The 26,463-nt window shown below is 42.5% G+C and overlaps 4 protein-coding genes and 1 long non-coding RNA gene across 5 annotated transcripts; 1 reads left to right on the plus strand and 4 right to left on the minus strand.

Annotated features, from left to right (window-relative positions):
• Positions 1-379: 379 nt before the first annotated feature.
• On the minus strand, positions 380-2,077 carry LOC121055165. The gene is made up of 2 exons (XM_040526954.1): positions 1,573-2,077; positions 380-1,478 (listed from the first exon to the last, which is right to left on the minus strand). The coding sequence occupies exons 1-2, from the start codon at positions 1,803-1,805 to the stop codon at positions 1,067-1,069; spliced, it is 645 nt and encodes a 214-aa protein (XP_040382888.1). The 5' UTR covers positions 1,806-2,077; the 3' UTR covers positions 380-1,066.
• Positions 2,078-4,515: 2,438 nt separating this feature from the next.
• Positions 4,516-7,165, minus strand: LOC102703238 (RNA-binding protein CP33, chloroplastic). The gene is made up of 5 exons (XM_006660164.3): positions 6,775-7,165; positions 6,038-6,136; positions 5,660-5,941; positions 5,349-5,538; positions 4,516-4,909 (listed from the first exon to the last, which is right to left on the minus strand). The coding sequence occupies exons 1-4, from the start codon at positions 7,084-7,086 to the stop codon at positions 5,419-5,421; spliced, it is 813 nt and encodes a 270-aa protein (XP_006660227.2). The 5' UTR covers positions 7,087-7,165; the 3' UTR covers positions 4,516-4,909; positions 5,349-5,418.
• Positions 7,166-10,336: 3,171 nt separating this feature from the next.
• On the minus strand, positions 10,337-12,899 carry LOC102716059. The gene is made up of 6 exons (XM_015839963.2): positions 12,771-12,899; positions 12,603-12,653; positions 12,422-12,508; positions 12,256-12,326; positions 11,831-12,024; positions 10,337-10,765 (listed from the first exon to the last, which is right to left on the minus strand). The coding sequence occupies exons 1-6, from the start codon at positions 12,827-12,829 to the stop codon at positions 10,670-10,672; spliced, it is 558 nt and encodes a 185-aa protein (XP_015695449.1). The 5' UTR covers positions 12,830-12,899; the 3' UTR covers positions 10,337-10,669.
• Positions 12,900-13,069: 170 nt separating this feature from the next.
• Positions 13,070-15,120, plus strand: LOC107304688. The gene is made up of 3 exons (XR_001550766.2): positions 13,070-13,337; positions 14,270-14,364; positions 14,859-15,120. It is a non-coding gene; the product is annotated as an uncharacterized LOC107304688 (long non-coding RNA).
• Positions 15,121-18,991: 3,871 nt separating this feature from the next.
• On the minus strand, positions 18,992-20,807 carry LOC102703514 (transcription factor bHLH94). The gene is made up of 3 exons (XM_006660165.3): positions 20,100-20,807; positions 19,497-19,994; positions 18,992-19,195 (listed from the first exon to the last, which is right to left on the minus strand). The coding sequence occupies exons 1-3, from the start codon at positions 20,601-20,603 to the stop codon at positions 19,088-19,090; spliced, it is 1,110 nt and encodes a 369-aa protein (XP_006660228.1). The 5' UTR covers positions 20,604-20,807; the 3' UTR covers positions 18,992-19,087.
• Between the last annotated feature and the right edge of the window lie 5,656 nt (positions 20,808-26,463).

Genomic DNA, 26,463 nt, shown 5'->3' on the forward strand with positions numbered 1-26,463 from the left:
GAGATCACATCAACGCGTACGGTCACATATTTGAAGTATTAAACAACGTAGTCTAATTATAAAACAAATTTCAGATTCCGCCTGAAATCGCGAGACGAATCTTTTATTAGCACATGTTGGTTACTATAGCACTTATGGCTAATCATATACTAATTAGGCTCAAAAGATTCGTCTCACAATTTCCTCTATAACTGTTTAATTAGTTTTAATGTCTATGTATATTTAATATTTCATTTAGATGTCCAAAGATTCGATGTGATATTTTTGAAAAAAGTTTTTTAAACTAAACAGGGCCTTACCCTCATCTATTCTATCACCTCCATTCATTTTCCTTTTATTAAAGAGCACCAAAGTTTTTCTTTGTAAGTATAATCTCTATATTAAATAACCTAAAATTGCATAAATTTGAAACAGGAGGAGTAAAACATATTATGATTACATCGTATAGACTAGTCAACACCTCGCTATCAATACACACATCGTATCAGCATAGGCATAATAGTCCTAATGTGAATAACCATGCTGAGTCCATAATAGCAATGCTACAATTTGCTTGGGTTAATTTGGAACTCAAAACAGCAATGCTAAGATGTATGTATTGCTCACGGTACCAGGATGACTGGATCAAGATAAGCAGATAATCTACTTGAATATTCCCTTGATGACTTCCGATTGCCCAAACTAAGATACTCCTACTTCAGAAGCGTATACTGCAAGCAATCGTGGTAGCGTGCATCGATGGATACGGCATCATCCAGTTCCAGCCCGTTCTCCCATCTTCCAAGCTTCTCTCTAGAAATAGCAGAAATGATGCCAATTTTGCTTGATAATAATCCTATCTACACAAACGCCACAACCAGCCACAATCTACTAACCTTCCCCTCTGTTCATTTACAAGTGATTCCTAATCATCGACATGTTCCAGAATCCAGATGCTAGCAGCATTTTTGCTAAGTATTTTCGTAGCATAACGAAATCGCATGGAAATACCTGACATTTGATCATCCAATGTGCAGTTTTCCCTTCGCAAAATGTGAAAAGAAGTATTCCCTTTACAAGTTAGTTTTCAGAGGAGGAGCTTGCCAATGGCGAGGCCGACGCCAGCAATGCCGACGCAGACGGCGAGCGCGAGCCACCACGCGGCGATCCCGCGCCGGGCGCTGTCCCCCTCCTCCTCCTCCTCCTTGCCGTCGCCTTTCACGGCCGAGCGGTTGACTCCAGCTGCTCCTCCTCTGAGCGTGGAGTTCTCGGCCTCCAGCATCATCACCCACCGGCGGTGCGCCGACAGCAGCACCGAGTCCCGCACCAGCAGCGCCGACAGCTCGCCGTTGCTCGCCCCCGCCGCCGCCAGCTTCTCCTCCGCCTCCCGCGCCCGCGACTGCGACAGCAGCAGCGCTCGCATAAGGCGGTCGCCGCCGCCGCCGTCGCCGTCACCGCTCTTCCGATCCGTGGTCGTCCCCACCGCCGCGTTCTCCAACCTCCACACCAATTACAAAAAAATTGCGCCGCCGCTCTAAGCAATGCCGAATTCCACGCAATTGTAAGTGTAGGAGACGGGGACGCGCCTGCTACCTTTGCAGAGTGGGGAGCGGGCCGAAGAGCTTCGCGGGAGGGGGCAGGTCGCAGTTCTGGAGCAGGTCGGCGGCGAACGGTCGCCGCGACGGCTGCTGCTTCAGGTGTTCGCCGCCGGCCGCCATAAGCAGCATCTCCCGCTCCAGGTCCCACTCCATTCCGCCACCGCCGCCGCCGCCGCCGGACGCGTCTTTCGCCCTGGCCGCGGCGCTGCTTGCCGTCCGCCGCGGCATCCACCCCCCGCCACCAACACCAGCACCGCGCGTCGTCAGCAGCAGCAGCAGGAGGAGGCGCCCGGCCCGGGGGGTGATGGCTTCCGATTGGGGGGTGTTGGTTGGTGAGAGCGGTGGTGGGGGTTGGGGAGGTGAGCGGTTGCTTGAAGCGTGGCGGATGGAATGGTGGCTTCCGCGAGGAAGGGAAGAAACCGCGGGCGATGAGGGTACCGCGAGTGGGGTGGCACGGCACGGAAGGATCGGCGGCGAGAAGCCCGTCCTGTTTGGTCGCACTGCCGCCAAAGTGACTGGCGGTGAGCAAGGATGGCAGCGCATTCGCAACCTAATAAAGGTATCATACTTTTGATACTTTTGAGTGTAAAATGCATCAAAAATTTATACTAAAATTAATTTTAGGTACCTTGAGATACTTTTCAAGGATGGTAAAAAAGCCCATGTTAGAAACTTTCTCTTTTAAGGTAGTAAAAATAGTACTCCATAGCTTACTGTTGAATCAGGATTAATTTAAAAATTTTATTAATTATACGTAGCTATTATGTGTGAAAATATAACATATGTCCTTTGGTTTTCTATTTACGTAGTTAAACTTTTATCACCGGTCATCTTATTTAAAATTTTTGTGTAAATATATAAAATTGTGAATCATTCTTAAAGTTACTATGATAATAAAATAAATGGTGAAAAGATAACTAATAATTATATAAACTTGAATAAGACATGGTAGGTCAACAATATCAAATAAAAATAGATGGAGTATGGTATACAAATACAAAGATATTTATCGAATAGAAAATAGTTTAACATAATTTTTAATAACCTAAAAATAAATTGTTGATCCACATCTATATCTTACAACACCATATGATTCGTATACCAATAGCACAACAGCACTAGAGTTTAGAGGCATGGGTGATTGTTTGGTTTTTTTATGAATACAACTTTTACATATATATTTTTGGCGGTCTAAAAGACAGCACTAGAAAATAAACTTCGATGAAAAATCTAAGATCAATTTCTAGTTTAAATTTAAAAATTTAAATTAAATTTTAGCTTGTAAGTACGAGAAAAGAAACGTAAAGATGGGGTGGTATGCTCTTATTGAGATTGCCGCTGTTTTCTTGTGTTCTTAGGCGTTAACTGTATTTTAGCACGGGGCACGGCATTTTCAACATGAAAGTGTACACTAATCCACTAACTTTTGGTCTGCCGGCCAAAAGAGTACGGAATCACCGGTGTGAAAATGACGGCGACTGATGGGGGAACGATCTTTCGTTCAGTTATAAAACCAAACGGTATATTTATAAATAAAAAATAATTTATAAATAAAATTTTATATAGGTATTCTAACGACTTAAAAGCTAAGTTTAAAAATAAACTATTATAAAAATCCTTTAGAATCAACTCTAAAATTAAGATTAAAATTTAAATTTTAAATTACAAGTATAAGGGGGAGCGAAAAGACGAGACGATTGAAAAAAAGGAAGAGTTTCATATGTATAATCCAGGATTGACCAAAGGAGTTCCGTACACGTTTGCTCGTGCGTTTAGCGTTACAGCTCCACTCCGTCAAGGTAAACGCAGCGAAATGGATAACACGGACTGTTTTGCACTTCGCGAGTCGACTAGGTCCAGATTAAGGAGGGGTTCAGCGTATCTTTCGAACATAAATCCTCTTAAATAAATTGACCTAAATATCTGCATCACATTCACAATCAACAAGTTTACGATTGTTTTTAGAACAACCAATATGCTTATCAGAATACTATAGAGGAAAATTTCTGAGCCAGGGTAGACAGATGGGGACTGAAGACCGCACAATAATTGATTCTTCAAAAAATAAAGGAGCAGTATATTCGTTGACGTTCTCTCTCAAACGGCACATCGAGCACAGTTCAGGCCTTGTTTAGTCGTAAAATTTTTTTTCAAAAACATCACATCACATCGAATTTTTGACATCTAAATAAAGCATTAAACATAGATGAACCAAAAAACTAATCGCACAGTTATGAAAGAAATCTTGAGACAAATCTTTTGAGCCTAATTAGTACATGATTAGCCATAAGCGCTACAGTAACCAACATGTGCTAATAACGGATTAATTAGGCTCAAAAGATTCGTCTCACGGTTTCTAGGCTAGCCATGAAATTTGTTTTTTCATTTGTGTCTGAAAACCCCTTTCAACATCCGGTCAAATATTTGACGTGACACTTCTCTTAAATATTTTTTTAATCTAAAAAAGTTGTTTCACAATTGAGAGAGTATTGCCCTGAGATTGTTTTGTCAGACCGTGACGGAGAAGGAACAATCCTAGATAATTAGGCGCCGTTTAGTTTGTAAAAAATTTTGGAAGAAGTGTCATATCAAATATTTGACTGGATGTCGGAAGGGGTTTTCGGATACAAATAAAAAAAAGAATTTCACGGCTAGACTGGAAACCGCGAGACGAATTTTTTGAGCCTAATTAATCCGTCATTAGCATATGTTGGTTACTGTAGCACTTATGACTAATCATGTATTAATTAGGCTCGAAAGATTCGTCTCAAGATTTCTTCCGTAACTGTACAATTAGTTTTTTGGTTTATCTATGTTTAATACTTTATTTAGGTGTTCAAAGATTTGATGCAATGTTTTTGAAAAAAAAAATTAGTAACTGAACAAGGCCTTAATTCAGTAGTCCGTTTGGTCACTGAAGAATCTTAGCGGCTCTGCACTGCACAGTATAGCATGCAATTTACTGCTACTAGCACTCATCTGAAAGCCAAGGTAACTTGACAGACCTTCCAGTCACATAAAAACGAAGCCATGTATAAAGTGAAAACAATAATAGCAAAGGCCGGTGATTTATACACTTGCACCAAACATTTCGCCATAGACAAATTATGGCCAAATCCGTCAGGTTACGTACGAGATTGTTGAGAATTATCTCTATCTACAATTAATTAGCTTGGGTGTCAACAAAGGTTTACATATATTTTGTACTCGTCGCGTAGAACTGACCTGCGCATGCCTTTATGTTATCCATATCGAGTGGACAGCATAAACAATGCAGTAATATAGAACTCACAAGGCGTTGAATGAGCAAAATTGACCAGCAGCTAGGAGACCTTGTGAAAAAAGAATTGTCACCATTAGCACATAGGGTTGGATAATAATTCAGTACGGTCAGTAGGTTTAAACAATCATAGTTAAGTCAATCATGCCTAAACTCTCTACATTCAATCATATCAACAATCACAGTGACAATGTTATATAAGTAATTGACTAACTGATACCTTAACTTCTCAAAATGGCACAAACACTTGCTAAAACCTAAAGTAACGATTCATGAGAAACACCATAGTGAAATTATGAAATGAAGGTAGACTTTTATGTTCACAAAACCTAAGCAGTAAGCAATGCAACTCGGCAGAAAAAAAAAACATAGTTCATCATTGAAATAAATAAAAAGACATGCTCCATTTATCAGAAGATACCTATGTTGTTATTAAGACTGAAAATTTACTTTAAGACTAGCAAGATTATGAACTGAGGTAGAGTAATTACTGAGAAAATGCCGGTTAAGCAACCCTCAATCATTTAATTTCTCTTTGTGTTTTCCCATAACAATCGATGCTTAGCTATCACTCTGCTCAGATAATTCTGACTTTAGATCCTCTTCCTTTGGTTCAGCAGATTTATTCTTTTTGGCATTGTCATCTTTAAACATCACGTTAATGGATCTTCCCATCAATTTCTGTGATATATTTCACAGGTCAGAAACAACATCAAAGCTCATGAATGAACATTATGAACTAGAATTCGGACATTAAACCAAAACTTGTACAATATTCTATGCTACATTTGAAAATACTTACTGTGCCATTGAAGGTCGATATAGCAGCCTCTGCTGCCTCTTTTGAAGAAAAGGAAACAAATCCATAACCAGCAGATCGCCTCGGACTTGTGGTATGGAAGATAACTTCAACTGATTGCAAACCTGGGTTTGACGCAAATAATTCACGAAGATGCCGAGATCTCACTCTCCAAGTCAGATTACCCACAAACACACTGTGCTTTGGCATGGGAGCTGATGGCACAACAGGCCGCTTCTTTCTCGATCTAGCAAAATCTACCTTAATTGTTCTATCATTTAGAGTCTACAAGAGCAAATGAGTAAAAAGACAGTTAGATGGAAATTAAGTTAAGAGTATGTCTACAGATAGACATTCCTTTCATAACAATCTAGATCTTACAGTAGAATTTAGATTGTTGAGTGCTGAAAGAGCCTCCTCTTCTGAACCCATGGTTACAAACGCCAATCCTCTGTTTCTGCTTGAATTGTACATCGAGAGCTAGAAAAGCAAGTAACAAAACTAATTACTAATAATGAGATGTATCAGTAATTAATGGAGAAAGATCCATTTTCAAATGCATCACAGCCAGCTGAGCTTCCTCCTGAAGTCCACATGCAAGGCTTAAAACACGGAAATGAAGCTGCAATATACAGCTTCCATTTAGAAAAAGCTGCAAATACAGCAGTTTGCATTGGACTACTACGAATCCCAATTCTTTTACCCAATATTTGTGCTAGATTGTTACGGCATTCCTTTTGGACAGTACATAAATGGCAAAAAGGGCTCAAGAGTCTTCAGTTCACCCTTTGAGAGTAGGCTGGCATTGGTAAATGGCAAGGAACGCATCATTTACTTCGGTAGAACCATTTCAGGTACCTTTGCTCCTACTTGAGCAGAGCCAATTTTGAAAGTGGACAATATTGTAAAGTCTAAACTGGCTGTTCTTGCAGGCAAATGGAGCATGGTGTTCAGATCGACGAGCTAAACGCATTTGGCTTCTTTCGCCAATCCATGCCATTTTCTGCTCTGTATTGCGTCGCTCACTGCAAGTTACTGCTACTGCAAAATGCGCCGCTCATTCATTTTCTCTGAAGCGGATAAGGATAAGGCGACGGAAACAAACCAAGCACGAGTACCTCGACATCGACGACGGAGCCGTGCTTCCCGAAGAGCGCGCGCATGTCGTCCGCCGTGCAGTCCCAGGGGATGTTCTGCGCGATGAGCCGCGTCCTCGGCCCCTCGGGCTCCTCCACCGCCTCCGCCGCCGGCTGCTGCCCCGCGGCCACCGAGGCGCTCGCGGAACAGGCGGGGAAAGCGGCGCGGCTACGGAATGAACAGCAGGTGGCGGCGAGCGAGACGGGGCCGCCGTGAGGTGGGACTGAGAGCTTGGGGAGGAGCGGCGGCTGGCGCGCGGGAAGCGAGGGGAGGCGGACGAGGGGAAGAGCCATCGCGATGGCGGCGCTGGCGCGCGGCACGGTGGAATATCTGAAGCAGCCGCGGCTTGGGCTCTCGCCTCGCGGTCGCGCGGGGGTTATCCACCACTGAAAAAATCCCAAACTGCCTCCCTGGAACCTGCGATGGGGAAATTTAACTATTTGCCACGGTTAGAAATAGCACCTCTCAAAATATCATCTTTATAATAGTCCTTATACATTTGTCATTAGAGAGATAAACTTTCTAAATAATTTGCTATTATTGCACACGTGGCGTGCCAACTCGTATCGGCAGCGTGGATGAGGATGCAAATATCTGTTTTACCCTTTGTCGGCCCCACATGAAAGTGGCTCATCCTCTTTTTCACCGGCGACGGGGCAGCTGACTAGGGAGGGGTGGGGCGCCGCCGCTGGCCAGGGCTATGGCAGGCCAGCAGCAGGCGCGCTGGACGGGGGAAAGCGATGGCGAGGCGAGAGCACATGCGTCGGGAGGAAAGCAGTGGCGCGCGCACCGTTGCCGACCGTGCCGTGCTCCGGGCCGGCATTGCCAGTGACGCAGATTACGACGATGCCATGCTCCATGGCCTTGAAGCCCGCGATGGCGATAGGGTCGTAGTTGAACTGTATGCTGGAGGTGGCGCCGATGGAGAAGGACAGCACATCGACGCCGTCCTTCAAAGCGGTGTCAAGACCGGCGATGATGTCCATGATGATGTCCATGATGGAGCAGCGGCTACGTGTGCACACCTTGTATCATGAGGTGCGTGTGCGGCGTCATTCCGGAGGCCGTGCCGTCGGTGTTCTCCACGAAGTTGCTCGCGGGCGTGCTTGTCGTGTGCATACCGTGCCCCGCATCGTCCACCGGCGGCGCCGACAAGTTCACCGCGGCGCTCATGAACGCTTGCGCCCCGATGATCTTGTTGCTGCATCTCCTTGAACTCCCCGCGTCTCCACTCGCATGTACAAACCCAGCGGCACCGACCAGGGGCAGCAGCTGCTCTCGGTGGCCACGAACTCCGGCCAGTGAAGCCTCGTGGGGAGGACCGGAGGAGGAACACCGTGCGCTTGCTGCTAGCCACTGCCCCATAGATGAGCCACTACCTTGTGGGGCCCATAAAGGGTAAAACAGATATTTTACGTCCTCGTCCACGCTGGCGATACGAGTTGCCACGGCACGTGTGCAATAGTGGTAAATTATTAAGAAAGTTTATCTCTCCAATGGCAAATGTGTAAGAGCTATTATAAAGATGGTATTTGGAGAGATACCATTTCTAATAGTGCCAAATAGTTAAATTCCCCCCTGCGGGGGCCCTGTACGTTGTTCCAGCGATGGCTCTGGATTTTTTCTTAATAGTAAGGTAGAGGAGACTATCTTATTGCCATTTCATTGATAAAATGGGGCGGTGTTACAAGTAAAAATTAGGGTGAAAAGGAGAGGAAGAAGAGAGCTGTAAAAAAGGAGAAAAAAGAGCAAACAACGCTAAAAAATATTTGGTTCTGGTTATTGTTCTTGGTCTCGACTCTGACCCTGATCTTGGTTGATGGCCTTGGATTTGGATGGATTCTGCGTGTTAGTCTGATAGCCTTGGACGTACATCGATCGCGACGTCGTACTCATAGTCCAACACGATCCACGAGCTTCTCTCTCAAGGGCTGCTCCGATCTCCCTCTGTACTGACGTTTCCTTGCGCTTGCTCGCCGAAGTTGTTGCCGTCGGCGGCGAGGAGCTCGGCCAGGTTGGACTGCACAAAACGAAGAATTATTTTTAGAAAATGTAAACAAATGGAGAATGGTATCAGAAAAAAACATATCAATTCACAGATTGTACACAATTAGCGTAGGAATTGCACACTCAGAACCACAATCCTTCGTGTTTTCCCGGTTCTCGCAAGAATAACAGCGGAAACACAAGAATAGGAAGAACCGAACAAGAGAGGGGAGAGGTCAGAGGAGGAGCTCACCTTAGAGAAGTTCAATAGTATAGCCAACTACCGGCTCTAATTCATCTATAGTCAATCTAATAGCTAATACATACAATAGTTAGCTACAAAATATCAATACATGGTCTCATATGTCATACACACATTTTGTCTTGGAGGCTGTATGCAGCTGGCTACAAATTAGTAGCCCACCTCCATTCTCTCTCCTCCCTTATCTCTTTAAAATATAATTATAATTGGCTTATAGCCTACTATTGTACCTGCTCTTAGAGCAAATCTAGCAGATCATTTATCCTATTATCCATCATGAAAATAGAGCAAATCTAGCAGATCATTTATCCTATTATCCATCATGAAAATAGATGATGCAAGAGAAAAAAGGAGACTATCCAAAAATAGAGCATTATCCATATTAGAAAGAGAAACTCCAAATATGGATATTCTCTCTCGTCCATCTATATTTTAACATCTAATCACAAGAGAAGAGATCAATATCAATATGAGGGGAGGTGGTTGTAAAATATTAATAAAACATATGCTATAAATAATATAATATAAATGTTCTATTAAATTGATACATGATATGAATAAAGAATCTATTTTGAATGGTCGTCTAAATAACAATATGGATGATAAAATTTGGATAAGCCGTTAGAATCCCTCTTATGTGGCATGCTGAGAATATAATCCTCCGAGTGTTCTCCACTGTGTATGTCCTTGTATACTCGGATTGGACGGCGTCCCAGTAGGCGTTCGCCCCGTCGTCCACCATTAGCTCCATCACCCCCTTCCCCTGTTCCACGCCACCACCATACCCGTGGCTCCAGCTCCAAGCCCCTCCTGCAGCCGCCTCCGCCGCCATGGCGCCGCCGCATCCGAAGTAGTATCCTTCCGAGAACACCACGGCCTCCAGCGCCATGACCCGATCAAGAAATCACCCCCAGCCAACTTATATAAGCAGGCCGTGTTCGACGGTCACTACTAATAACACATATTACCTCTTTTCCTACACGCACGCTTCCCAAACTGCTAAACGGTGTATTTTTTATAAAACATTTCTATAAAAAAGTTATTTTAAAATCATATTAATTTATTTTATATTTTTTATAACTAATAATTAATTAATTATGTACTAATCTATTGACAGAGTTTTCGTGATGGGTACACACAAGCGAGTCGAGCAGTTCTCCAACTCTATAATCAACACTTTCACCGTTAACGTTTTAGATTATAAGATTTTGGTTTATTTAATTAATCACTGAACCATATATGTTTTATACATCCATATTCATTAGTATCACGTAAATTTAGGAAAAGACAACATCTTAACCTGAAACAGAGGTAATACACGAGACCTAGATAGTATAGCTGACAGCATTACAAGCTCTACGTAGAACGTATTATCACCAATTACAGTACCAATCATTCTATTTTGTACCACACCGAATGCTAGTACCTCTCTGCGTCAATTTCGAGCACCAGGCACAACAAAACCGTGCCTCGCTACAAGCATGGTGCATTCATACAGAAAGGCACGCATATGTACAACCAGTCACTCAAAATCAGAAGATAGAGAAAATGACATGGTAATGCTATATACAATATGGGGAGCTGGGAGCACTTCCATCTACATACGGATGTTGATCATGCATGCACATTTACTCCACCATTGGATGCTGAATCTTGAATTCCTTCTGAAGCTCCTTGATGACAGGTTCTACTTCAGCATCAACCTTGTCGCTGAACTTGTCAATCTGTAATAGCGGGACGAACAATAAAATGTTAATAGCTTCATCTTAGTTGTCTTTCACGCTACTTCCAAAACAATGCCGAAACCCAAAATCTCAGCAATTTCACGCAAAGTACAGCAATGAGATAAGGACACCCCACAATCCCACATACCTGTATGAATTCTTTTTTCCTCTGCATTTACTATAAAGATCAGTGGGTATCTCACGTTTTCTATTAGGTGTAATGCCACAACAAGGCTGCACACTAGACTCTTTTACAATATAAGGAAATTATTCCTAGATTCCATGCAAACTGTATGGTTCAGTAAAATTATTACAAAATTAGACGTGATGTCAACAAAATGTTTTGAAGAGGAACTATGGTAAACCTTCAATAATACAAGAAAGATTTACCTATTAAGCAAATCATTTAACGTACAATTTGTCATAATTTTTGTAGCAGAAAATAGAAATATCGAAACAATCCTCAGTTCCTTATCAAAAACAACTATTAAAATCAAGTCTCATCAGTCTAAACACTATTTGGTACACCCCCATATTTTCGCTTGCGATTATGCTTATAAGCCAAAGTTTGAATTTCCAACCTTAAATTTAGTTGATTTTGGGGTTTTTTTCACCGAAATTTATTTTTTAGCCTTGGCTTTTAGATCGCTAATAATATGTATATAAAATTTTTATTCAGAAATTATTGTTCGTTTGCAAATATGTTATTTGGCTTTTTCTACTGAACACCCAAACAATCACCCCCTAAAAGAATAAAAGGTAGTACACAATGAAGGTACAGGCTATTTTCTCTCCAAAAGAAAGTTGAGTAGATCTATTCTCGATACATGTGGTTACTATAGAAATATAACGGCACTTGAAGACTGGTGTTCACAGTTGCCAATTAGAGTTGCACTCTACCCGCTTATCTTTAGGATTACCAATCTAAAATGCAGCATATCCAAATGTTAGTTTGCATTTACACAATATTCTCAATCTCAAATGACCATGTCCATCATATATGGAAAAAAAAAGGTATATGATCAATCTTGAGAAGAAAAAACAGGGAGGAGCATGGAAACCCACATTGTCAACAATGACCTCAACCTTCTCTGCATCTTCATCCACTACCTCAGCTATGTACTCAATCTTCTCCACTGCTTTATGCAGACACCCATTCTCAGGAAATTTGCCAGCCACGTTAGAAGCTAGTTTCTCTGTGACCTCAGCTACATGCTCCACAACCTCTACAGCAGTCTCCAGATTTCGAGCTGTCTCATCTGTGAACAACCAAACATGAAACAACAGCAATAAAACTCTCTCAACTTACAGCAAACACGAATACATTGTAACTAAATCAGCAGCAATTTATGATTTGCACAATGGTTTCTGGATGACTAATTGATAGCAATTTTCACAAAATCCACAATGATTGGCTTCCATTCGACATTACAAACTTATTTTCTCTAGATAAAGGTGGAAGATTATCAGAGTGACAAAGGCGTGTATACCTTCAATATACCGGACTCTCTCGTAGAATGGCACCACTGTGTGCAGCACACCTCCAATCACCCAGCGCGCCCTGGAAGAACACCAAAAAAAAGAGAGTTAAAACTCAAAACCTCATATAAAATATATAAAATAAGAAGGAAACAACAGCACGCTTTGCTTCTGTACCATGAGGGAATCGCCTTTGGAGATGATCGCAGGCTGCGAGCTGCCAAATCCGCCGAGACGATATCCGATTTCCCAAGGACAACCCACCTGCGCAGAATCACAAACACAGCAGCAAATCCATCAACTAATTATTAGCAGCCAAGACTACACTGCAATGAATCAGATGGGCAGAACCACTTGCCCCGAGTCGATGTCACCCAAATCGGCACCATCTTCCGCAGGCTTCTCCTCCCTGCCCCAGCAAGATCAAATCACAAACAAATCAGCGAAACCTAGTTTTTTTACTCCATCTTGTCCTTGCTCTCAATCTCAGCGAGTGCAAACAAAGTGGAGCGAGAAATTTACTTGCCTTGAGCCTTCCTGCGTAGACGGTAGGGGGCCGATCGGCTGCATGGTGAGAGTCGCCATGGATGGATGGAGCGATTGGAGATTGGAGAAGAGAAGCTCGATTGGATTGGGGACGGGGAGGAGGAGACGACGACCCGGAGAGGAGTTCGCATGTGTGGATGGTGGCGTGCTCAACTCGGACTCGATCTGAGCCGTTTGAACATGATCGGACGGTTGCTGTGAAGCCCATCAGGGATCGCGATCCAGCCCGCTCAGTTTCAATCCAGCGGTGCCCGCCTGAATCGCCGGCTAAACCGCCGCCGCGATCGCCGCGCCACGCCGGCGGCGGCCTGGAATGCGCGCCAGAGCGCACCAGTTTTCCGGTGGAACCGGCGGCCTGGAATCAGCGGCTTACCTCCGGCTTGACTGCTTAAGAGGTCGGCTGGATCCTTCTGGTCTCGCTCTCTCGCAGCGAGGTAAGCCGTGGGCCGCCGCGGGAAACGGCGGCGGGGGAACATGCCGGCCGGCGACCGGGGCCCGTGCGGGTGCTGAGAGCAATGCCGAAGCGCTGTCTGTTGAGTCGCCGGAGGTAAGTAGAGGCGGCCATTGTTCTTTCTTCCTGAACCTCTAAATTGCACCTAAGATAGATACATTTGCATTTCATCTGGCACACCTATTGTCTTGTTTACTAATTTTAACAGTTTGTTAAGATTGTTTAGATAAGAAATCGTGCAAGCGCATACCAAATTTGATTTCTGATGGGGACTGAGTTATGTGATGCAGATTGATATTGTATATTTGTATTACTCTCGTGCTTCTGTGTCATATGATTTAAGGGAACTTGCGGTATTTTCTTTTGAAATAGACAGCTGTATGTCTGCTTTTCATCAGACTCCAGTTTACTGTAATGGTACCTAGATGGTCTTTTTTCCTAGAAATCAGGTACATCTGCATTTCATCTGTGGAATTCCTGCTTTCCAAATCTGAAATCTCTACCATGCCCACATCATGTGCCCCTCCAAATTGTATCGTCTTGTACCAGGGGTTTGTAGATAATTTTCCTTAGAACCTATAGTTACTTCCTTCGTTTCACAATATAAGACTTTCTAGCCTTACCTAGATTCATACGAATGCTAATGAATATAGACATATATATAAATTACATACATTCATCAATTGATAAATTTAGATAAGGTTAAAAAGTCTTACAATATGAAAATGAGGTAATAGGATTCTCCCTACGGCTGTACCTACAATTTTTGGGCCTATTTGGGGAAGCTTTTGGCAGAAACAACTTTTCCTAAAAGCTGCAGCGGGAAGAAGTTTCCCCAAACGGTTCACAACTTCTGAGAATCTGTAGTTACAAGTTCTAGAAAATAAACTAAGAATCTCGATGCTGGAGAAACTAGGTTTAGGAGTTTTTACAGATTCTCAGAAGCTGACTATCAAGCAGTTGCTTCTCAGAATCTAAAGTTCACCTAAGGAGACACTTTATGTCATCCAAATAAGTCTTCTCTTCAGATGGACATCAAGAACCTGCGAACTAACGTGAAAATGCTCTTCAGATGGACAGTAACGTAGCAAGTCTCAAGGAAACAACATTCTGCCAATTAAAGGTAAAACAGGTACTTACTCTTTTCAGACAAATTAAGTGTGAAGCACGTTCATAAAACTGCTTTCGACATGCATGATTAAACATCACATCCAATCAATAATCGAATTTGCCACTGGAATTATTGCTCTGCTGCCGACATGTTGCCTGAATATCTTGTCCCCCCTTACTAAAACATTTTAAAGAATCCAGCTATTGGTTGACCCTGTCCTATTTCACCGTATACCAAGAGCAGGTACAATAATATACTATAAGTCAGTTATAAATATATTTTAAAGAGATAAGAATAAAGAGAAGAGAATGGGCTACTAATTTGTACTCCCTCCATCCTAAAATAAACCATTTTTTTTACTTTTTACCTTTAATTTTTGACTCTTCGTCTTATTCAAATTTTTTTGCGATTGATATTTTTGTTTTTATTAGATGATAAATCATGAATAGTATTTTACGTGTGACTAATTTTTTTCTAATTTCTTAAAAATTTTTCAAATAAGACAGATACTCAAACGTTGGACACGGAAACCGGAGAATTTATTTTTTTTGGACAGAGGGAGTAGCTAAATACAGCACGGGCTCGAAGACACTGTATGTGTATAACATATGAGACCATGTATTAATATTTTGTAGGTAACTATTGTATGAATTGGTTATTAGATTGACGAGTTATTAGTTGGCTATACTATTTAACTTTGAACTTGCTCTAATAATAGTCTCAGCCCTCTTTCGTCGAGAAATTTTTGTTTTAATTAGGAATACTATGTACGAAACTGCACATACGTTAAGCTGTATTCTTTTTTTGCGCTGTCTGATGGCCAAGTTAGATCTATTTTCTGATCTGTGTACATGTCGATCTGTTCTTTCGGCAACATGCCAATGAATACATATGAGTGAGCTCAGTAGTACTGTTTTACAGACTTCAGTAGCTTGTACCAAATACCCTGATGTCAGGTTTGTATGATCATTCTACTGCTGTACCAGTAGGTTTAAGAGACGTATACATCGTCCGACATACTGTATATACAGGAATATTCCTTTCTGGTGAAGTTATTCCTGAATGTTTCGGGCCTACTTCAAGAGTTCGAGTGATTCCCTTTCAGCCAGCTAGCAGATGAATAGAATTAGGCCTATTTAGTTTTAAAAACTTTTTCTAAAAACATCACATCAAATATTTAGACATATAAATAAACATTAAATATACATGAATATTAAAACTAATTATACAGTTATGGAGAAAATCGTGAGATGAATATTTTGAGCCTCATTAGGATGTGATTAGCCATAAGTGTTATAGTAACCAACATGTGCTAATGACGGATTAATTAGACTTAAAAGATTCGTCTCGCGGTTTCAGACGGAATCTAAAATTTGTTTTATAATTAGACCATATTTAATACTTCAAATATATAACCATACACGTAGCCTTAGGGTACTAAGGCATGTAGGGCTAACTTATTAGTCTAAGCTTGGAAACATCCGATGATTTATTGAGAAAGCTGTCAGGCAACTTGTCTGTTTGTCACTATATGGTGAAATGTCTAGTACGTAGTAGTAGGTTTTTCTAAAGCTACATGTTACCTCTAAACTCTCCGATGATTTATTGAATAGCTGCATGAGCGCTGTTAGAATGAAATTTTGGACACGGGCTACTACCTCTAGTCCCTATTAGTATATTTGAAGCAAGTTTTCTTTTTGGTACCATGTATAAGTAGTACTGGTGCTAATACTCTCTATTATACTGCTACTTGATTAGTACAATTTTCAGTTCCGAATGAGACCGGTTTCAGTAACCAAGCTCCCCCTCTAAGTAAATATAAGAGTGATCTTTAACGATAGTAGTACTACCTATTATGAACGTTTTTTTTTGCAAACATGTCGGCCTGAGTAATGTTGGGATAATTAAGGATATACTGTATGTGAGAAGAACTATATATGTACTCGCTCTCACTCGATTTATTGTTAGACGTATAGCCATTTAGGTGATCATTCGTTTTATTTAAAAAAAACTTATCCCAATATCAAAATAAATTTAGATCATAACTTAACAACTTATCGTTTATTTTTGCTCTTGACACATAGGAATATAGGATCATTGAAATGGAGGGGAAAAAATCCATCACTTGTATAGCTAGGAACTAAACATATGGCTAACTCACTCAACCTTATCTACTAACATGAGGCGTGGCAAATTGAAGCAAACTAAAAAAAATATCATCCGAACAACCTCGATCAATACTTAAGGGCTTATTTGTTTCATAGGATTGCAAAATCATAGGAATAGGAAAAGTAAAGGATTAAAGTGTCATGGCAACTCCAATCCAAAGGAAATTTACCTCATGCTAAGAATCCTTTGAAATTAACTCACCATAACACAATCCTAAGGAATTGGCTAGGGTCCATTCCTGTGAAACGAATGATATTTGCAGGAAAAAATCCTAAAGTTTCGATTCCTGCTAAATTCCTTTAAAAATCCTTTAAACCGAATAAACCCTTGCTCCTAATTACTAATGGTGTGGCATCTCAAGCAAACTCTGTTAACCGAGGTCAATTCAAACTGCAGCACATGTGCCCTACCAGCCCTGTGAGATTGGTCTAATCGCCAGATAAAATATATACTCCTCTTGGGAGAGACGGATCATCTCAGCGGTCAGTTCATGGCATTGGATCAATCATGCCTAGACAGAAGAGGGAAAAGTTGTGCGTAGAGGGAAAGGGTGGAAATTGTGTGTAGAGGGAAAGGGTGCCATGTCCTACGTACTACAGTAGTAGAATCTTTTTTCCCAAGGGTCAAATAGCAGCAGCATGGGACGACACGAGCAGCGCGTCTTTTCCTATCATCTCCGGCCCTCGCCGTCACCTCACTTTCCGGCGTTCAGTAGGCGTCGCTCCCCCTCCCTCCTGCTCTGCTCAGCTCTCAGCTCCCATGCTCTCTTCCACCCAAAACGGCTCCTCCTGTACTTCTCGCAGGGAAAAAAGGTTGGTCAGCCATGCTTTAGCTGACAGGCAGCTAGCTAGCTCTGGTTCAAGTTAACCCTCCTCCAATCCTAAGCAAACACATCGAAATTCTGATAATCAAATCTGTAATGTAATCTGCAATTCTGCATAGTTGCTGTTTGCCAGAAAGGCTTGTTTTATGAAGCCAAGCCAATGAGCAGAAGTCAAGGTTTTTTTTTTTCACCGGAGGAGAGCTTCCCCCATCTAAATTTTAATTGCTTAGGGAGTGAAGAAGATACCGGGGGTGAACTTTTCACATTTTAAAAGAAAAGGACAAATGGCATATTTACAATGAAAAATAATTTATGGATAAAATTTTTATATACGTGTCTATAGTGATTTAAAAACCCAAAACTAAAAAATAAGCTACAATAAAATAAACCTTAAAATTAACTCTAAATTTAAAGTTAGAAATTTAATTTTTTATTTATAAGCATAAATAAAAGCTAAAAATGGATGTGACAAGATTTATAGGATTTATAGGTTACCAGAAGAGAGGAAGATAGATAATTTTCCAGTTGAAGTCTTTCTACCCATGGCGTCACATCTTCCATTCATCGAGCAAAGATTCGTGGGAGTGATGGAGACAAGTTTCTGAAAACAATATCATCTCTGTGAACCCACAATTCCCCAAAACAGAGGAAGTAGAAGATCTCGTAGTGTGTATGAGCGATTCTCGGGGATGTCATGATGCGGAAAAATTTATTTGCATCGGTTATCCTATTCCTAGGCTGAATTCCCAGTGCATTCTAGAAGGTTGTTGCAAACGGACAATGAACACAATTGTGATGCCGAAAAGTCTTAGGAATTGTAATGAATCCAAAATTTTATAGATTTTGGACTAAAACATTTGTAGTGTTAGGTAGGGTTGTGAAAGAATCCGAAGAATTTTGGTCTACTACCATCCCTGCTCATAACACTACTTCCATGTGAAGAATCTCTGTAAACCACATTTGATGATTGTACCTAGTAGCATGGAGCTATGCATGATATTTTTTACAGAACAGACAAAAAGCTACAGATAATTTTGTGGTTAAAATAAAATCCTTTTAAGGATTTTAAAGTTTCAGCCCCTTAGGTTTAAACGCTGGCTCCACCGCTGTAGCAGTGATGCCTAGTAATTCCTTAAACCAGATGGTTATTCACCGTGTTTTTCACACTCACAGCTCATTTCAATTGTAAGAATTTTATAGAAATTCTATACAGTTTAGTTTGGTCGATCTGAAATTTCTTCAAATTCTTCTGTTTCAAAGTAGTAATATGTCTTAATAATAATGCAATCGAGGTTCCAACAGATCGAAACACGTACGTATTCTACGCCGGTAACGCCGTGCCATCAGGCGTACGAAGGGCAGTAAGTAGCTCCCGTTTCGAACACACTTTCACCAGCAGAGCAGCTGGCTGGCCCTGCATTGCAGCATTTCACGAACACGTAGGCAGTATGTACGTACATGTGTTTCTACATCAGGATCCATGAGTTGAAGTGACGAACGTGAAAACTACGGAATGGTGGGTAGCTGGCTAGACAGTACAGCATATATATATATATATATATATATATATATATATATATATATATATATATATATATATATATATATATATATATGCATGCATGCAGTGCAAAATAGTTCTTGAAGAATTGGAAGTGGCACGCGTGTTACACGGCTGCATTAATTGATGGCACTGCTAATGTTCTTTTTTCCTGGTCCAAGAAAAAGCTTCTCGATCTAGCTCTAGCTACAGCTCAGCTGCTGCTGCTGCTCTTGCTCGACCGTCTCGACGATCTCGTGGACCGCCGCCGCGATGTCATCCACCGACGAGAGCTGGCAGTCGTCCTCCACCTGCAGCAACCACACCAGCAGCCATGCATGCATGCATGCGTTTAGGTCATCAGAAATGGAATAGTTTGTTGTTTTCCTTCTGCTACGTGTGCTCGGTACTCTAGGTGAACGAAGCAGCCATGGACACTGATCAGAATGAGGAGAGTTTGGAGGCGTCGTCCCGGACAATTTCTTCACGGAAAACGAGGCTATCTAGCTAGCTAGCTACTCGTAGCTTTCTGCTGCTGCTAAAATGGACTCTGAGCAAGAAGAGAAGTAGATATATACGTGTACGCACGTACGCATACGTGACTATACGTACCTTGAGGCTAAGAGAGTAGAGAGCCATGTGGCCGGCGCTGGCGACGTTGAGGTGCAGCACGGCGAGGCGGTGGCCCTGCAGCCCGGCCACCATCCTCAGCAGCTGCCTCGGCCGCCGCCGGGACAGCACCTTCAGGTTGGCGTGGCTCTCCACCATCGTCACCTCGATGTCCGCCACGGTCGACGGCTTCGACCCCGACGCGTCGCCGTCGTCGTCATCGGCATTGCCGTTTTCTGCTGCTGCTGCTGCTGCTGCTGCTGCTCTGGCGGTGGTGCTCGTGACGCTCATGCAGTACTGCGGGAAGGTGAAGAAGCCCGCGAAAGGCAACGCGGCTGCGGCCGAGGCGGCGTCGGCGTCGACGCCGGCTGCTGCAGCGTCGGCGGCGACGTCGTATGTGCGTGCACAGCGGGCGTGTCTCTGCGCCTCCAGGGATTGGAGCAGCTGCTCCATCTCCTTGACATAGTTGATTGCTCCGCCAATTATGGACGCCTGGTCGCCCTACCCACACGAGAATTTACAGCTTAAATTGTTGGATTAGTTTCGCAAGATCATCAATGGCTGAGCAATAGTAAGTTCTAGCTAGCTAGCTCAGCAAGTGCATACCCTTTGCACGTAGGACGCCGGCATGAGGGAGCGGAGCACGGCGAGGTACTCGTTCATCTGCTTCCGGCGGTTGCGCTCGACGGCGATGTGGGTCATGCGCTGGCTCTCCACCTCCTCCTTGTTCTTGACGGTCCTCGCCCTGCGCCGCTTCCTCCTGCCTGCAGCCGGCGCCGCCGCCGAGGCGCCGACCTGTCCGGCAGCAGCACCGCCGTGCTCTGGTGGCGGTGGCAGCGCTGCGTCAGCGATGACGGACGAACCGCCGTCCGGCTCCTCAAACCCCGGGACGGCCATCACCGTGGAAGAGCTCGCGCCGCCGGCCGCGGCGTCCCAGTAGGCGTTCGCCCCGTCGTCCACCATTAGCTCCATCACCCCTTTCCCCTGTTCCACGCCACCACCATACCCGTGGCTCCAGCTCCAAGCCCCTCCTGCAGCCGCCTCCGCCGCCATGGCGCCGCCGCATCCGAAGTAGTATCCTTCCGAGAACACCACGGCCTCCAGCGCCATGACCCGATCAAGAAATCACCCCCAGCCAACTTAAGAGAGAAATTAACTCCAGCTGCCTAGCTACTCGATCCAGCTAGCTAGCTCTCCTCCATGACCAGACCTTCGATGATGGCGATGGCGAGGAAGTTGTTTGCTTGTTTGGTACCAGGTTGGAGCGAGGAAGGTAACACGTAAAGGGAAGAGAAGGAGAGGGCAGCATGTAACATGGAGCAGCAGCTGCGAGGTTGGGACGGAGGGAAAAAGGCAGAGGTGGCTTTCGGAGGCGACTAGTAATTATATACACAAGTAAAGGTCACACAGACAGTTAGAATCGATAGCATAGGTAAAAAAACAACGCTCGGTTTATAAAAAAATCAATCATGTTTATTCTAATAGAATTTGAAATTAAATTATTTACGAGTATGTATGTAAGAAAAAATCAAAAATAATTACCATCTCCGATATTTTTATTTAGCGTTTATCCGTTCATATTATTTTAAAAAATATATACATTATCAACATTTCATCCGATTTGTTTTATCTGCTTTAACCATATTGTATTTCTCCTTAAAAATTAATTTATTGAATAATAAAACATATATTAAAAAGAAACCCCGTCAAATAAAAAAACCATAACATTCGTACGAAAACGCCCTTGAATGATCGGGAATTGTCTCGAACGTCTTCACTCCCTTTGATCGATCGATAGATGGGAGGGAGCCGAGCCGGTCGGCCTTCTTGGGTTGCCGGGAGGAGCGGGGGTGGGCGGCTTCTCGCGTGATTAGGCCATGATTTGGTCGGGATGGCGCGCGGCGCCGCGACGAGAGAGACGACGCGACGTCACGCAGGCCCATCGGGAAGCGCGACCACCGGGCGACGCGCGCGCAGAGGGAAGGAAACGCACGGACCGGCCGGCTAGCTAGCTGTCATAGTGTCAAGCATCCCCCGCTCCTGGGGATGGCCAATGGGAGGGCATGGCCGGCTGGCTCCGGGCCTCGCGGTGAAACAAGTGGCGTAAAATGGTAACAGAATGTGGCCGCGCGGTAACTTTTTCTTCCGGGAATAATTTATGTGTCGTCGCCATCGGTCCCGGTCGGTCATGCATGCATGCCTGCTGTCTCTGGCTGCTGCTGTGCGTGCGGTGCGTACGTACGTACGTAGAGTACGATACGAGCAACACTGGCACGTACAAAGCGTACAGCGTACAGCACAGCTTGCTAGTACGGGTAGGATTAGACATCTCTCGTCTCATATTGTAGAAAAATTTTAGAGCTAGCAGTTATCCCTTCTATTCACCTTGCTATAAGAAATAGATGGTTTTCGTCTTTTACCGATTGTAATGGGACACTCTTAATTCCATCAAAACATACTAAGTAGCTTCATATGTGACCTGTCGCACAGCCATCCATGATCATTTAAGTTATTATTTTTTTATAAATACTACCAATATTAAGTATAACCAATAGTGTATTAGTCGATACTATCTTAATTTCAGCTGGTAGCAATTAAATATGAGTAATTAATACCGTTCTGTTATCAACTGGTATTATACGAGTATCAGTTATTGTCAGCGTAACATCAAACCTTATATCAGTGTGGTATCATATTTGGTAGCTTATATAAATCATCCGTCTCGAATAATAAACAATAACATCCCCTTACTAAAAAGGGACGTACAAATGATAAACGAAGTACTACAATTAGCTAATAAGGCCCTGTTTAGTTTGCAAAAAGATTTTACAAAAACATCAAATCAAGTTTTTAACACCCATTTAAAGTATTAAACATACTCTAATCACAAAACAAATTTCATATTCTGCCTGGAAACCGCGAGGCGAATCTTTTGAGTCTAATAAATTCGTCATTAGTACATGTTGGTTACTGTAGCACTTATGACTAATCACGTTCTAATTAGGCTTAAAAGATTCGTCTCATAATTTCACGCATAATTGTGTAATTAGTTTTAATGCTCATGTATATTTAATATTTCATTTAGATATCCAAATATTCGATGTGATATTTTTCGAAAAGTTTCTTTGAACTAATCGGGGCCTAAACCGCACTCCAATGCTACTACAGTGACTCTGGCTAGCTACAGGGAATTCGCATGCACTGTGTACGTGCAGAGCTGAAGATCCTATCCGTTCATATGTACCAATGCACTGTGCAATCCAGAAGAGGATCGATGATGCTTTTGGGCCGGTTAAATTACAAGTTTACAACTCACGAGTGTACATGCATGATTATACGTGATAGGTAACTGATAGATATATAGATGTATACGGTTAGAGAGATAACTGAGTTCAATAGAAACTCTAGAGATAAAGATAAAATCGTAGAGAGATACGATAGAATATTTATCTTGTACTCCAAGATTCTATTTCTTATGTATTCTATAAATATACCCACGAGTGTCAATAGAATATACAACATATCACAATAGATCATATGATTTCTCTCACTATTCAATATTTTCTATATGGTATCAGAGCCTAGATCCTAATACAAGTCGTTGATTTTGGGTCCACACCGGCGCGCCGGCGGCCATCCAACCGCTGGCCGATCAACATGAATCAACATGAAGACAGCGACGCCAGCCATCATCGTCAATCTGTTTGTACTGACCGATCTTATGCTTGGCGGCAAGATCAGCGGTTCAACAGCAAGGACAGCAGTACATCGTCAATTTCTAGCGCAATACAATGCATGCTTATTGTTCTAGAAATTAGCCATGTAACCCATATATATTATTTATAGATTCAATTTCTCCAATAATTAGTATTAGATCAATTTCTTTTTAGCCACCCAAAATCATCTATAGATTAGACCAGATTAGATTCTTCGGCTACAAAATCTCCCCAAATTCTAGCGGCAGAAGCAGCGGAGCGGTGACATCAATCAACCAACAAGCAATCACCACATCAAGTGGCCGACGTCTTCACCGAATCTCCACGTCCACCATCAACATGCATTAAAGAAACACTGCCGATGATCTACATCAACATAGGAACAACACGACACCACTTCGTCCACAACGATGACATTCATCTCGCGTCCTCTGACAGGAATCTCTGCAAGACGCTTCATCGACGATGGCATCGACCGCGTCATCTATGACGGGCAAAGACTGCATCAACCTGGTATCACTATGGTGATGACCTCCTACACGGCGTACGGAGTACAACCAAAAATTGGTGACCCGACGTCAACAGCGTTATCTGACATCTGCAAGATGACCCAAGGGCATCCTCTGACATATGCAAAGACGCTTCCAACGGCATCCTCTGACATCTGCAAGGTGCCTCATCTATGATTGCAGCTCTGTCTCTAATTTTTTTTCGTCTTCGGCTATATGCGGCTACATCAACTACCATGTCTACAACGACCACGGCTACCACATGATCGACTACCTCGACATACATTACAACAAATCATTCTCGATAACTCCAGTCAAAAGCGTCCGTGTCATCGCTATCATCCATGACACTCCCGCTATGACTGCGGGAGGGAATAGAGGAGAGAGACAAGGGATGACACAGAAGGGGACGTAGTCACCAAGGTGGAGGACCGAGACGACACAGAAGGAGATGCAGTCACCGAAGTGATGAAATATCCATCAGAGAAACAATCGATAATGGAGAAACAAAGAAGAAAAGACGGTGAAACACAAGATTTCAAATCCAGTCACAATCGTTCACTTCGCTCCCGTTACGACTGAGGGGGAATGTTAGAGATATAGATGCATACGGTTAGAGATAACTGAGTTCAACATAAACTCTAGAGATAAAAATAAAATCCTAGAGAGATACGATAGAATATTTATCTTGTACTCTAAGTTTCTATCTCCTATGTATCTTATAAATATACCCACAAGGGTCAGTGCAATATACAGTAGATCACAATAGATCATATGATTTCTCTCCCTATTCAATATTTTCCATAGTAACCCGTATATATAAGTACGTATGATTGTGTGCCTTGCCCTCGATATTATATGGCATACACAGTGCAAGTAGCTTTATCGAGTGGTCTCTGATAAAAAAACATATTACATAAGATAAAGCCACACATAGGATACTTGCTCTACAATGCACAATGCCTTACGTGGGTCTCACCAAAACTTTTATCTCTTTTTTACTCCATTCACTATCCTCTCTATCTCTTCCCCTCTCTCTGCGCTCTCTATCTCCCGGCTGTCCGGCGGCAGCGCATCCCCTTAGCGGCGGGCGCATCCCTGCGGCAGATCTGAGGGTGGCGGGCGACGGGTGACCTCGCTGACGGTGGGCGACCTTGGGGGCAATGGGTCGAGGTGGCGGAGCTCGGCGGCCGGCGTGTCCCTGCGACAGATCTGACAGCGACGGGTCAGGGGCAATGATGACCTCAACGGGAGTCGGTGATTTTCTCCTTTCTCCGGCACCTTCCTCTCCCCTCTCTCTCTTTCTCTACTGCCTTTCTCTCCTCCCTGACAGAGCCACCCATGGCCTCTGCAAGACGCGCATGTCTCTGCGAGAGCAGGGTCCATGATAACGTGGTGGGCTAGCTCTGACATGGTGGACTAGAGCCACTTGTCACGTCGAAGCACTGTGCATGCCCTTAGCTCTACCATTCAGCATACAAGTTGCTCTAATTAATTTGACGCATCTAAGAAAACAGAGTAAAATTGAACAAGCTCTGCACTTTAGGTAAGAGGCATGTGAGGGAATGAACGATGGAAGTTAATTGTGAATTGGGGAATATAGAAGTGTGTGGAGAGTCCCAATGTTGATTACGGCTTGTCGTCCTTCCTCAACTGTTTTTTATTTTTTCAGTTATACGAGAAGTTGCCGTTCCCAAGTTTTGTTTGTTGTTTATAAAATGTCATGAAGTTCTGCCCTCCTCTTCACTTCTTGGTCTGTCAATTCAACTTCTTCTCACCATGAGATCCTGCACGTAGCCTCCTTCCTGGTATTCAGTACTAGCTAGGAGCAAATCTTAACCAGTTGGATATTACTCCTTCTAGTTTAACAATTTCTATTATTTTAGACAATGACATAATCTTAAAACATATCTTTTAATTATATTTTCTACTATAATATATACAAAGATAAAAAAATATTTGATATTTATTAAACTACATTCCAAAACTAATATGTACATGTTTTCTTATTGTTTTCGGACTATTTTAAAAGTTATTGCTAATTGTTTTAAGAATATTGACCAAATCTAATCTTAATGACAAAAATTATGGAACTGGAGGGAGTCACTGCTGCCTTGGACCTAAGCTGCCAGCCACTACCAAAAATCCTCCGACCAATAACACTAGAGGATAAGGGGATGGATTTTTAAACTCTCGGGATATGTCCATGATCATTATTGATGCATGTCATCCAAATGTTTATTAAAAAACTAACAAGATAGATTGATATGTGATATATTACTCTACAAACATATAAGTCTAGTTTTAACAAACATATCAAATTAAACTTTGAATAGTATATGTATAACATAGGAGTTTTTTTACCATTCTTGAAAAGTTTCTCAAAGTACCAAGAATTTTAGTATAAATTTTTGGTATCTTAAGGTACCAAACTTTTTACACTAAAAAGTGTGTACCTTGAGATACTTTTGCAAGGATGGTAAAAAACATCATAACCTAGTCGTATTTGTTTTCTTTGTTATAATTTGGAAGCGTAAAATTTGTACTGATATGTTTGTAGAGTGATATACATATTAATATATTTGCTATTCATTTTATTTTTTATAATTATTTAGATGACATGCAAGTAACAAGTGAATATCTCGTCATAAGTTCAATTAAAACAATTTTCATGGATAAGATTGCCGCTACAACGCTACCTAGCATCCCTACCCTGCCCACTAGGAAGCTCCAAACTGAAAACTT

This window comes from Oryza brachyantha, chromosome 8 (assembly GCF_000231095.2).
Source record: "Oryza brachyantha chromosome 8, ObraRS2, whole genome shotgun sequence".
Lineage (NCBI taxonomy): Eukaryota > Viridiplantae > Streptophyta > Magnoliopsida > Poales > Poaceae > Oryza > Oryza brachyantha.